The 13,044-nt window shown below is 40.5% G+C and overlaps 1 protein-coding gene across 2 annotated transcripts in view; it reads left to right on the top strand.

Annotated features, from left to right (window-relative positions):
• The window catches only part of ADGRB1 (adhesion G protein-coupled receptor B1), a 285,153-nt gene that overhangs the window by 249,139 nt on the left and 22,970 nt on the right, over nucleotides 1-13,044 (top strand). Inside the window, exons 26-28 of one of the 2 annotated variants that reach the window (XM_061447599.1) lie at nucleotides 1,854-1,952; nucleotides 9,501-9,672; nucleotides 10,790-10,885. In XM_061447599.1, the coding sequence (XP_061303583.1) occupies nucleotides 1,854-1,952; nucleotides 9,501-9,672; nucleotides 10,790-10,885 (367 nt within the window). The remainder of the gene's footprint in view (nucleotides 1-1,853; nucleotides 1,953-9,500; nucleotides 9,673-10,789; nucleotides 10,886-13,044) is intronic. The other variant, XM_061447600.1, reaches the window with a different exon arrangement.

The following is a 13,044-nucleotide window of genomic DNA, read 5'->3' as shown; positions in this document are numbered from 1 at the left end:
ACCTCATGCCCAACAATAACACATTAGAGTATAAATGTATCCACATCTGTGCCTACTGCTTACAACCTTCTGCATAAATACACCCAACAGCAGCTACAGTTGTGTGTTGCAGTGGTCTTTTGGCCAGCTCTTTGTGATTCAGTGTCATTCATGTTTTTTCTGGTATAGTTTTCCATCAAATTCCTCAAGTCAATCTGCTTTCTTTTTGCTGCCTATCTCTGCCTCTCTCTGTCTCTCTGCTTATCTGTTCTTTGTGGCCTATAGATCTGGGGATAAGCTGTCTTTTTCTAAGGGTCATGCACTTAATGCCTCTCAAGACCTACTTTATCTTTGGTTCAGCCAGTGTCCTCACTGGATTTACACCATCCTTCCTGGAAAATATGTATCTATGGACACAGGAACTAATTTTCCCTGTATTTGAAGGCTGAAAGTTTCTGTGGGATACCTTGGCCATTATTCTGTAAGGGAGTAATGGTTTATGTCACTGTAAAAGACCAATCAATAGCCACTTTGAAGTGGGCCACTGGGACCTCTGATAACACTGTGTTGGTGTTCATAGGGATGTTCTTTTTGCAGTGAGACTGAACACCAAGCCCTAAAAGTTAAGAAATGATCTGTCAAGTTTCCTAATCTCTCTCCCTGGCAGGGTAGGGCTGTAAATCCCCCCTCGGATGTTTGGTACCTGCAAACATCACCCCTTACCAGCCGCATTGCCATCAATCAAGAGCGACAGACCTCCTGTCCTTGGGCAGTGATGTTCATGCCTGTTATTAGGCACTTCTTGTAGGTCTGTAGGATGTTTTACAGATTACAGCCCATTTTCTAAGCCAGATCTGATGTAGATGTCTATCTCTGCACACAAACTAATAAATTCTGGGAAGAAACAGGGCCAGTGCCAAGCTAATGTGGCTTCTGGGCTTCTGAGTAAGAGCTGGCTTATCAGTTAGGTGGGTTCACACACATCAGCTTCTAAGAGTTATGAAGATATGCCTTTTAGCAGATCCCTGCAACCCACATGGGGATGGTTCTGTGGTTGATCCCATCCAGAAAAAGTGGAAACAACTGATGTAAGTCTCAAGGTTCATCATCCCAAAGATGTTTTCAGCTCCAAAGCATGATGTGAGAGAAGAAACATCCTGAAAGTAGCCAGCCCGTCTGGTTCCCTTCAGGGCAGGTTAGTGGTCTTACAAGCACCCAAGCTTTTGTTTAGCTTCCAGGACATAACCAGTGCCATTTGCATGTCCTTCATCACCGATTAAGCAAACATAGAGTGACCTATCTCCTGGTATTGTCAGGTGCCCTGTGGGTATTCCCATGCAAGGGCCAGGAAGAGAATATGTGACTTATTCCTTGTATTGTTTTAGGGAAGAAGATAAGCAGGCACAGTCCCCACAGCCCTACTTCTTGCCTTCTACTGTACAACCCTGCCACCTTTTTTGTTTTTGAGCAAAAAGGCCAGAAGGAAAAAGAGCAATTATTCAAAATCAAAGCAAAATAAAGAGGTGGAGACTGGGAGAGCAGTACTGGCTTCTCTTCCATGGGTGCCAGAGAGAGACACCCTGAATCTGGCCAAACGTTCACCAACACAGTTCCATGCTCTCCAGCGGCACCAACATGTCTCTGAATTGTACATTTTTCCCATTCCCCACATCTGGAGTGGTACAGATGAGAGAGTTTTATTCCTGCCTGTCTTTCATTTCTCTTTCCAAACTGGGTATGGTTGGTTGGTTCCCTTTCTTCTTTCTTCTTTCCTTTTCGTTGTTTCTTTTGGCTTCTCTATCCCTTTCCTTTCAACGTTTGTGTTCATAAGCAAAGTGTTTTGTTTTGTTTCAGTCTTTTGGTTTTAATTGCAGTCAGATGGCAGTGCCCCTTTACGGCATGACGCTCAAATGTTCCAAGTGTGGAGTAGTTTCTTCTGCTGAAGTTTCGGCCACAGCCACCAGTAACGCCATGTTAGTTCCTCTAATTTCAACTTCTTTTCTTTCTTTCTTTCCACTTTCTTTTTATTTGTTCCTTTTTTGATTGATTTTATTTCCCTCTTTCATTTCCCTGCACTCACCAGCCCTTGTTTGTTTTGTCTCCCCATATCCCTGCCCACCTCCCCACATCCCTGACACTCCCTGACCTCATTCTGTGGGCCATAAGTAGTGTAGGGCTCCCCTGAAGCAAAAGCTGATGGGCTGGATCCTGACAAGCACTTTATGACATGCCTGGATTGGAGCATGTGAGCAGCCCATGGAAGACAAAGGGACTCTTTGTTAGAAGCTGGGTATATGTTTAATACTCCAATTTAATTTAGTCTTGGAGTTACAGATTTAAAGATGTGGTTCCCATTAATTTTGATGGTAGACGGAGGCCTCGACATCCAGCTTTGTCAAACACTTAAGTGTGTGCTTGAGTTTCTTACTCCCGAGGCTGCAGAGCAGGGTATGATTTAAGTGAATTGGTGAATCACTTCCAAGTAGGGATTTTTTTGTCTTATAAAGGCTGAAGTTGAGTTTAATTCCTCACAGGGCTGCAGTTCTGATTTGATAAGTGTTGACTGCCTCTTTTGGACCAATAAAAGCACTTGGAATTAGTCCTCAAAATCTTCCAAGTATTTCATAGTTACAGAAGTCAAATGCTGTTAAATCTCTTCTTAGATGCTGCTGGATTTAGTTAAAAACACCCCAAACTAAGGATGAAAATGCCAGAGCTCTGTTCTGCTGGAGAAATTGTTGCTATTTATATAGTTGGCTTTTCCCCAAAGGTTAAGGTAGGAGGGAGAGAGATGAAGGAAGGTTTGCCTTTTTATTTCCCCTTTTGGAAATGTTATTATCTACATCATTTCCAAGTGATGCTAAAATGTGTGAAAGAAACAGTCTCAGAGCTAGACATTTGCAATCTGAAAACTCCTACCTTCAATTAAGCTAAACAAAACCAGGCAGCTGAATGCCAAATCGCAGTATTAAAGAAAATCAAAACACAAGGTTTTCTTCTTTGTTATTTCTATAAACTGAGCCACTTACATAAAATCCAAGAGAATTTAAGGAAAAATGTACAATTCTGAAAAACAACCAATTGTTCTTAGAAAAAAAGGGCATGAATCACCTCTATTAGGAGCCAGAAGTTTCTATAGAATGCAAAACCTAAGCACAATCTCATTTATTTCCACTGTTGAAGTTGTTTACTTACCTCTGCAACCGTACCCAGCTGAGGTAGTGAGAAAACATTGCTCCAGACACACGTACCACCAGTCTGGAGTTAGTAGGTTGCTGCATTTCAGTTTCCTGTGACTGCAGAGGAATGCTAAACCAGCAGAATATTTAATTAACAGATTAGAGGGTTAAATAGGAGAGGATTTCTGTTCATAATGAATTAATTTTAAAAACAAAGCAGTCTCAAATCCTTCTCCCATATTGTCTGACACTGATCTGTCATGAATCACCTGTTCTGATTCATTTTCAAACCAGAAAAGAAGGGATATGAAATCCAGATCTACTTATCCTGCTTTTCTAATTTAAGTGGTTTGATGATAGAATTGGAGGGCTCTTGTAAGAGGATCTGTCTTTTGTTTCCCAGCAGATAGAATACCTTAGATATCAAATACCTGTACTGGTTTTGTTATTGGTCCAGAAGTGTCCTATGCTCTTGTCCTTGCAAAGGGACCACTGAGTAATACATGAATTAGTTCACTCAGCCCTCATCTACCCTTGTCTACTCATTCTGCAGCTGAACAGTTTCTGGTTTTCTTCCTCCAAATCTATCGTAAATGAGGTTATCAATAAGGCAAAGCCCTGACTGTGTTTCATGCCACTGCCACCGTTCTGCTGGCCTTCATCCCAGACCTTGAAACAGCTTTACCATTCAGTTTTGAGTCTTATAATCAGATGCCATGAGGATTCCTTGTTCCTCCCTGACCTGGAATTAGCCATAGTTGTTTGGTATAGAGCACAGCAAAGATATTCCTTCCTTGTTTTGCTTGGGTTGCTCATGCTGTCACCAGCTCAACTCCCACAGGTTTTGGAGGCTTGTTTTGGGGATATTGGTTTCTTGGCATAAAGGGATAGATGTTTTTGTCCATTTTTCTCAGCTTTTGGAAATCATAGCAGTTTTTGAGCAACTCTGTGGTAATTTCTGTATTTAAGAGAGAAGGGGTCAGAAAAGGGGATGTGTAGCTGAAGGAGAACGTGATAAACCACTGATGGGAGAGCAGGGTGTAATCATGACAGAAATGAACAAATATGTACTGGAAATTGTGCAAGGTTTTGACTTGGAAAATGATAAAAAGGAAAGCTTTAGATGTATATGATCTTTGAAGGTTTATGTTAAGGGTTAGCTAGACTTGATAGGTATGGGTTAAAAACAGTCTTCCCTTTAAGCTGTTCTGGAGACAACACTAGATATCTTTTGCAATTGGAAGACTTCTATTCCCACATTTCCTTCTTTTTATTGCTGCCTGTAGGGTAGCCTCAGACTGTGAAATACTGAATTATAATTAATTTGTCTTTGCTACCTGTGAAAAGTTTTATTTAACGCAGGGAAAAAATATCTCAGGGGCATCCCATTTCTTTGCACTTACTGCAAATGAGGACATCCACTGTTGATACCAGGGACTGCAGATGGAGAGGTGAATGGGTGGATGGATGGATGGATGGATGGATGGATGGATGGATGGATGGATGGAATTCCTGCCAGGCAGTGCATTGCAAATACGGACTTTCAAGTTCTGACCATAGAGAAAAGACTGGCCCAAGACTAAGGCCCTGGCACTATATATTCTTCTTTTACACAACTCATCTCCGAGTTAACGTCAAGGAGTCCTCATGCCTCTTTTCATGTTGAATCCCTCTTTCATCATCAGAGCTCATGTCAGATCACCCATCTAAAGGTTTTACTCTTTTTCTTGGCTCAAAGTTCTATCAGGAAGTCTTAGATGTCACATTTTCAGCCCATCTTGTAGTTCCAGCACTAATGTGAATCAACATTTACATACACAGCAGGTTTTATGAAAAAGACTGTTCCTCAGGAGAGTGTTGTTCTCATAGTTCAAGGAATCTGAAATTTTATCCATACCTGGGGGTAATACTTGAGTCAGGCAGGTCCTTCACTGGATTGTCAAAGGAGAGCTCCCCTTATGAATAATGAAGCTGTCTGTCCCTGCCAAATTCTTCGCCTGCTTGTCTGACTTAGGAGCATTTGATTTCCTGCTCACCTATTTGTATGGTTCAGACTGTGGCAACTGAGAGAAGAATCATCTTTTGGAGAAAATCAAAATCATATCTTGTGTTTCTGGGTTGCCCGTGCAAGGGAAGAACATGCACAGTGCCCCCTCTTTTCTAGTTACCGATTTCCTATACCATTGTATGGGCATAGAGTTAAAGGGAGTTGCTCTGAAACTGTCCCTAAAATTGGGTCAGTGGTCTTGCTTTTAGAAGGAATACAAGTTAGAGAAGTGATAAAGCATGAGAGAATGAATAAAGTAAATGCTTGTACTGTGGTTTTCCTGTAGGAGAACTGCTGTGGTGCAGGAATAGCGCAACCAGCAGAATAGCACATACCACTCCATGCAGCATGTAAGGAGCCATCCATTGCCTTATGTGTTGAGTCCAGCTACCACCTCCCTCTTCAGAGCTCCTCTCCAGAAGCTGCTTTCTGAATATTAAAGTTATTTTTCCTTCTGCTGCTTTTTTAGCTTATGGTAATGGCTGCCCTGTCAGTGTTGAGTACTGAGAAGAATTGATTGCTTACTTCTTTATAATGACCCTTTACATCTTTGTTGGCATGTATTATGTGTCTCCTGCACTTGCCCTTTGTCAGGGTGCAGGCCTCTTAATCTTTCTCCATGCAGATCTATGTTTCCAAACCCATTTTTTTTTGCTCTTTCCATTGCTATCCTCTAAGTGCCATCACTTTATCACTCTTCTTTTGCAAAGATGAACACTTAAGACTGCCAACTAACTAAAGAACAAGACCAGAGATAGTTCTTGACATTTTGACCAAATACTATAGTCTGCTTGTTGCCAGAGCTGGGTCTGCTGTGTGCTTCAAAGTAAGACCCTTCCTCTGCAATGCAACAATAGTGTGGTGTGGTGGGGAGGAACAATGTGACACTACAACTGTACTGCTGAGTAACATTGCCACGTCATGGTCATCACGCAATAAACCAGCATCACACTTCCACAATGCAGTGTAATGATCCTCCCTTGATAGCGCTGTCACTCATCATGAGTACGGTCATGTATGGGACATGGAAGGGGATCTGCCATCTAATTCCTTTGTCTCAAGCAATAAACACCATGGATTCATTGGTCATATATAATCCATAATAGTCATTGGGTAATCATAAAGTCATCATATAACAAATCTTCATTTCATTCCACATCATGTGGCACTAAGCCATAAAGTTTCTTAGGTCCCACAAGTTATTCTGGAACCTTCTAAGGATGCACAGTACCTCCTAAGAAAGGCACAGATGGAAGGTTGGCAGGAGTATGAGTTCTGCTATGAATTCAGCTCACAGCAAGTAGAATTAAGGGCAATGTCACAGGAAACCCACTTATCTTCCGCTGAGTTTTCTTCTGAAATTTGTCTTGATACAATTTCTTTTTTTAAATGGAACTTCGAATTTAATATTTCAAAAGTTAAGCAGAGCTCTGCAAGTAAAATTAGAGTAAGTTACAACCCTATGACCTGTTGCCATCTGCTGCCTGAGAATAAAGATTATGCACTAAATGTCAAGCAACATTTCCATAACGTTTGTAAGGGATGAATATTGTTGAGAAGGCATCTGCAAGGTGAATCACAAAGAGGGCAGAAAGGCCGTACTTTTAGCCAATGTAAGTCAGCATGACTCAGTTGGGAAAGTTTCTCCAGCTGAGTACATAGGGTGATACTGTCTTCATCATCTGAGTTGAAAGGCGTAGAGATTTAAGTGATGATTTAAAGTTGCTTATGTTGGGAGCAACAGTGAAGTCCATCAGGACATCTCGACTCAGAAAAAAGCTGAATAGTTTGCCTGTATGGAAGCCATTGAAAATTTCAGAACAAAAGGCTGGGAAGGACTCACTGAGTCCAGTGTGAAGACAGCAGGAGCTCTGAAGGGCGCCCATTGTCATGGATCATTGTATCTGTGCTCTGGACAGAAGATAAACTTAAGTCTATCTTCTGCCTTGTTAAAGCAGGTGTGTGAATATAGGGTTTTTTAAGCAGATTTTAAAGCCAATGGATTGAAATATAACAATTTGCTGAAGAGAAACATAATTTCCTTCCACAGCAGCATCCCTTGAAACCCCAAATCCACATCTAAATCTTGGATCCACATCTACATCATTGTCAATCTAATGTTGCAGTTCATTTAGATGGCTGGTTCAGACCTATACTTACAGGTCAGATCCATTCTCAGATGTGGCCAGGTTTCTTGTTTGCATGTTAGTGGTAGTAGCATACTCATGTGTGTGTTATTAAGAACATTCTGGAAAAACACATAATTCCAGGGAGCAGACTTGTCTGGTACAGACCTTTCTGAACACCTTCTATTGACTTTGTTGGTTCCCAGCAATCACAATTACAAGTTGTTGCTGGAACAGCTACATCTACCAAGCCATGCATCAGGCATGTTGTGTTTGCTGATACCTCCATGGAAGACACATCTATAGTGGCATGTTATGGAGCGAACCATATCTTTCCATTCAGCTTTTGTGCCTGTTTTTTCACTGCCCTTACTGCTTAGCCAGTTTTATTAATGCACCACTGCAACAGATAGCAAAGAGAGATTTCATTATAATGAAGCAGATTTCAGTGGAGAATTGGAATAAAAATGTGTGTTTAGGGGTTGTTTGGTTGCTGCTTTTATTTAACAGTACTTTGAAATTATAGTTCATATTGGACATGAAAGAACACACATTTTGTCCTCCTGTGTAAAATTCCAAGGTATCGGCTTATATCATGGCCTTTACTTTACATGGAAGTATCATAATTCTTGTTTTAATTGGGAATAAGAAGTATTTTCCATTTCCCTCTTCCCCTAAGTATATTAAATTGTTTAATATCACTAGGAAACACATCTTAGTCTGGACAGGTTGTATCAAAATATCATTATGACTATGGAAATAACCTGTCGCTTTAGTATATGGTCATTGCAGCAGAACTGATGTAACAGTCCTTGAAAAACTCGTAAGTGAAGCCAGGGCGTTCTATCCTGATGTCCATACCTGTGTCCAAGCTCCAGCTTTGTTCAGGTAAAACTCTCACTGAGGTCTGTGAGGGTGGTACCTGGATAACCAGCAAGTAAACATTATTAAAACCTTGAGCATATAGCAGAAAATGGTAAGCAAGTCCCAAGTAAGTACTGCAAAACATGTGTCATGATATCTGTCCTGTAATTTCTTGTGTTGCCTGTATTCTTTTGTTAGCATATAGGATGAGGTTTTCTATGCAGGAAGCTCAACTTGTTATTCAGCCTGTTCATAGTTCTACTCCAATTTAACAGATAAAAGCCCACAGAGAAATTCTCCTGGTGCTCTTGGTTCACCGGTGCTGCCATATATATAGGATGATTGACAGTTTAAAGTCTCCCTGTTAGGCTGTTAATATTGCCTGGGACCCTTTTTGATTCAGAGAGATGAATGAATAAATAGTCCATGGGAACAGAGCTGCTTTCCTATTTCTTAGAACCATCATTCATAAAGTGGAGGTTCATAGGGCACTACTTGGATTACAGAAACGGGTTTGTCCAGTTTTCTGTCTTGTGAACTAAAAAGTGGCCTGAATCTTAAGTTTTATTAACCCAGAATGTTCACCCAAGCATAGACTTACTTACAAGTTGCTGCATATAGAAACTTCTATTTTTATTCAAGAGATCAAGGAAAATTTCTGTTCACAGAGAAATTGGGTCAGATATCAGTTCTGATGTTCGTTGATGTAATGTTGTAGGGGACCATCTGCTATAGAGTAAGTGAGCAACGGCAGAACATCAGTCTCCACATCAGCTCTATGCTTGTCCGTTTTAGTCACTTGAAACTGTGACACACGTTCCTAGTCTTGGTGTCTTCCATGTGCTGTGGAAGTCCAACTGTCTGTAACCCAAGTACCAACAGCCATCGTGACAAACCAGTCTCTGCTGCAACTGTTCCCCTTCCCTTTGGCAACCTGAAGTGATTGTATTTTGTCTCCCCTCCTTGGGAAATGTCATCCTTGTGGACTAGTGACATAGAATGGGAAGGGTGTGAAAGGGGGAGTGAGGTATCTGCATCCTTCCTCCCCACCTCAAGTTTTATGCATGACTGCACCATTGCAAAGTAGTCCCTCCTGTAGATACGTGTCACTTGTTTTGGTAGCCTGAGTGTGCAAAGCATCTTCCTGCTTCCCTGTGACAGGGGCTCAGAAGACATCTAGCACAAGTATACGTTGCTGAAGAAGTCTTCTGAAGCCCCATGGGATCAGGATGCTGAACGAACATCCCACATGGAAGTGGGTGAAGCTGATGTGGAGCTGAATTCTCTTTTCCTCTCCCTTGACAGGGCTTCCCTTTGGAGCTCCTGTGTGGTCCTACCACTCCTGGCTCTCACCTGGATGTCTGCAGTTCTGGCAATCACAGATCGGAGGTCAGCACTCTTCCAGATCCTTTTTGCTGTCTTTGACTCATTGGAGGGCTTCGTCATCGTTATGGTCCATTGTATCCTAAGGCGGGAGGTAAGACCAATGAGTCCGTCTCTTTTATACACACTTCCCACAGAAAAGATCTGAAAAAAGTCCAGTCAGCTTGGTAACTTCTCTAATCCTATCAAGCTTTGTCTTTGTGACCGCAAAAATGACCATGACAGTGTTGGTCAGAGGGATGACTCAATGGCTGTCATGCTGAGTGTACTGCAGAGTGGAATCTGGGGGACTTTCTTATCTCATGTGTCAGACTTTGCCTGTTTAACACCAAAATTAATGTTTCCAAAATATTTACACCCCACCTCTGAAAAAATAGAATATTAAGGAAAACAATTTGTTTCATTTCAAGAGAGACAACTTGGGCTGAGATTTATGGAAGCACTACATTGGCATTGGTGCCTCGATGTTGAAGCTAGAAAGGAAAGCTAGCAATAATCAAGCAAGGAAATTGAGTAAATTCTCTCCAGCCTCCCTATGGAGATTTAAAATGGTAAATTATATCAGGGAAGAAAGGGATGAATCTTTTATGTTTCTTTAATTCTTTTCATCCTACTGAGTGGATAGGCTATTAATAACCGAGACAGGAAGGGTGGTTTTTCTCAATATTCATTTTATCTTCTTACAGCTCCTTTAAATTAAGTAAAACAGATTAATTTCTTATGTCAGGCCAATGAAATCAATGGAATTACACCACTGGCTTGGCTGAGACTCCTTCAACTAATTGCATTATGAATATGGGCCTGCATTTGCCTCCCATTGCAGTCACTGGCATTGATTTCAGTAAAGTTTGGATCAGATATATATTACTGCTGATACAGGATCATAATCAGACATTTTAGACCCCAGTATGAGGATTTATGCAACGGCATCCACTGTAAACATATTTCAAGCTGCAAAACAGAAGACTTTTTTATTCTTGACTATATAAATCAACCTAGAAGTGACCAGCACAATGACCCAGGATACCTATAAAACCTTCGAGTTGCTCTGTTGCTGTGTGGGACACATAACACATAAATCATTTGAAAAGAATACTTGAATGTTACTGAAGTAGGATCCATGTTCTTTTGATCTACCAAAGAATCAGAATTTAATATGATTTGGTATTCCTTTCTGACTCTGACTTTTGCAAATCCACTTGTTCCTACAGGTCCAGGATGCTGTGAAGTGCCGAGTAGTAGATCGTCAGGAAGAGGGCAATGGAGACTCAGGGGGGTCATTTCAGAATGGACACGCTCAGCTAATGGTAGGGAAAACTACCACCTAGTCTGTTATTAAGGACATTTTTAAGTCAAAACTGATAAACAAAGGGCTCTGCCCATCACAGTATTTGCAATCATCATTCTTTTTAACTTTAAATCTGCACCTGAACAAACATGGCACTTAGCATAGGCTCTATAGCATAAATCCGGTTTCATTTCATTATACCATTAAGGGGCTCAAACTTACACACCAGCTTTTGCAGACATCTTTGTGAGATCCTTTCTTTCCCAAAAAATTCAAAGCCAAAATATACCTCCCAGGTCTTCCAGACCTTTTCATCCCCATCATGCTGGCTTGTCCTAGCTGGAAGTAAGAGGCAGTAGTTTAATACTGGTTTAATCACAGCATGTTGGGTCATTATTATAAAGATGCTATCTCAAAGGGATTCGTTTCTCTCAAAAGCACACTTGCTTACATTGCTTCACTGGGAATATAGTTTAAGCACTGTAAGCCTTGGTCTTGTTGTGTAAGTCCTTTGCAAGCAAACCATATAAAGTCATAAAGTATAGACTATGGGAAATCATCTTGCATCTGCTTCACTGTTTAGATAACATAAGAGACATTTGGTTTCTGAGCCTTTTGGATTAAAGACATCGGGACAATCACAACATTTGGACAAGTTCCAAAGGTGTCTAGTTAATAGACCTATATGATAACCAATGGTGTTTTTTTTCCAGTCACTCTTGCGGTAAGTTAAGTAGCTTGTGCTTGGGGACAAGGTCTTGTTTCAAACAGCACAATCTTCAAGTCAAGACACCAAGAGATATATAATTCTACCTCACCTCATAGGTGATTGCTAAAAATAGTTACCTTCATTCCTAATTTAAATGTGTAGTCTTCTCATTTTCAGACAGGCTCTTGCTATATCAATTTATGTGTAATTAGAAAGCCCCTTGCATGCCTACTACTTTCTCTCCTTCAATAATAGACATCAAAATCATACTCAATCTCAATCTTCTTTTCAATAAGTTAACATACTGAGCTTTTTTATTCTCCCTCTGTAAGACATTTGCCTTAAAATTATGTATATAACCCCTTCCATATGCCCTTCAGCCTCTCGCCATCCTTTAAACCTATGGATGCTGGATTTGTTATTCTATCGCCAAGGTTATATCCTGAAGTTTCACATTTGTGTCTCCCCATAGAACTTCTTGTTTTCATTCATTATCAACCACTTGCAAAATTCTGTGTCAGCTACATGTTTTTCAGCAGTGAGATTACATTTACATCTGCACGGTTGATGGCTGTGTTGAGTGAAGAGCTTACAATCAGTTTCTTCACACTCGGGCACAAAAACCCCTTCACAATCTAGATGTGAATGATGACTCCTCACTGACGTTTTTAGAGGGGCACAATGTTATTTTCTACTGACTGAGTTGTAAAATAACCAAAGGAATCCAAAGCTCTGCGGGATGGAGTTTTCGCTTTTACCTTTTCCAATAATCTCCAAATCTGCACAAGTGAAAAGAAGCTTAGCTGAGTAGAACTGTTCTCCACAAAATCTTGTTCACTGGTATTAAATATAAGCCTATCTTCAATTTATTTATCAGTAGAACTAATACAGGCTGTTGGTTCCATTTCTCTGGAACTCCTATCTTGAAAATGAGATTATTTTTTCCTGAGTCATCCCTTTTGCCCATTTAAACATCGGTTCAGTCTTATTTCTTTTCTATTCTTTCCAGATTTATTTGATATCCCAAATAATTTACTATGAAATTAGCATCATGAAAGTTGAGATAATTCCTCAACCAACTCTTCAAAAGTGTTCGGTCTCAAACTGCTGATATTAAAGTATTTATCCCAAGGGCATGGGGATAAACTTTATTCATACTGTTAGTATTATACTGGAATGTGTTTAATCACATCGCTACACTTACATTAAGTGTCTGAAATGACACTAGAAATAACCAGTGAACTTCTCTACTTTCTGTTAGTCTGCAGCCTTTCCATTACTCCGTGACAACTCATGGCCCACTGTGACTCAGTTTATCCAGTTCTTTGAAATGTTATCTGCTGAAAGCTTTACAAAAAGGATTAACTCCTATTGGGAGGAAAAAGGAGTTTCATTTGGCTGCACAGACCACTTGAAAATGTTACTCAGCCTTTGTGCCTCCTGGGACCATTGATTTTATACACCAAGAG

The sequence above is a fragment of the Pezoporus flaviventris genome, unplaced genomic scaffold, assembly GCF_033815535.1.
Source record: "Pezoporus flaviventris isolate CSIRO_AGI_PZ_B2104156 unplaced genomic scaffold, CSIRO_AGI_Pfla_v1 ptg000007l, whole genome shotgun sequence".
NCBI classification, from domain to species: Eukaryota; Metazoa; Chordata; class Aves; order Psittaciformes; family Psittacidae; genus Pezoporus; species Pezoporus flaviventris.
Note: the sequence above shows the minus strand (reverse complement) of the source record. Positions and strands in the feature narration are given on the sequence as shown.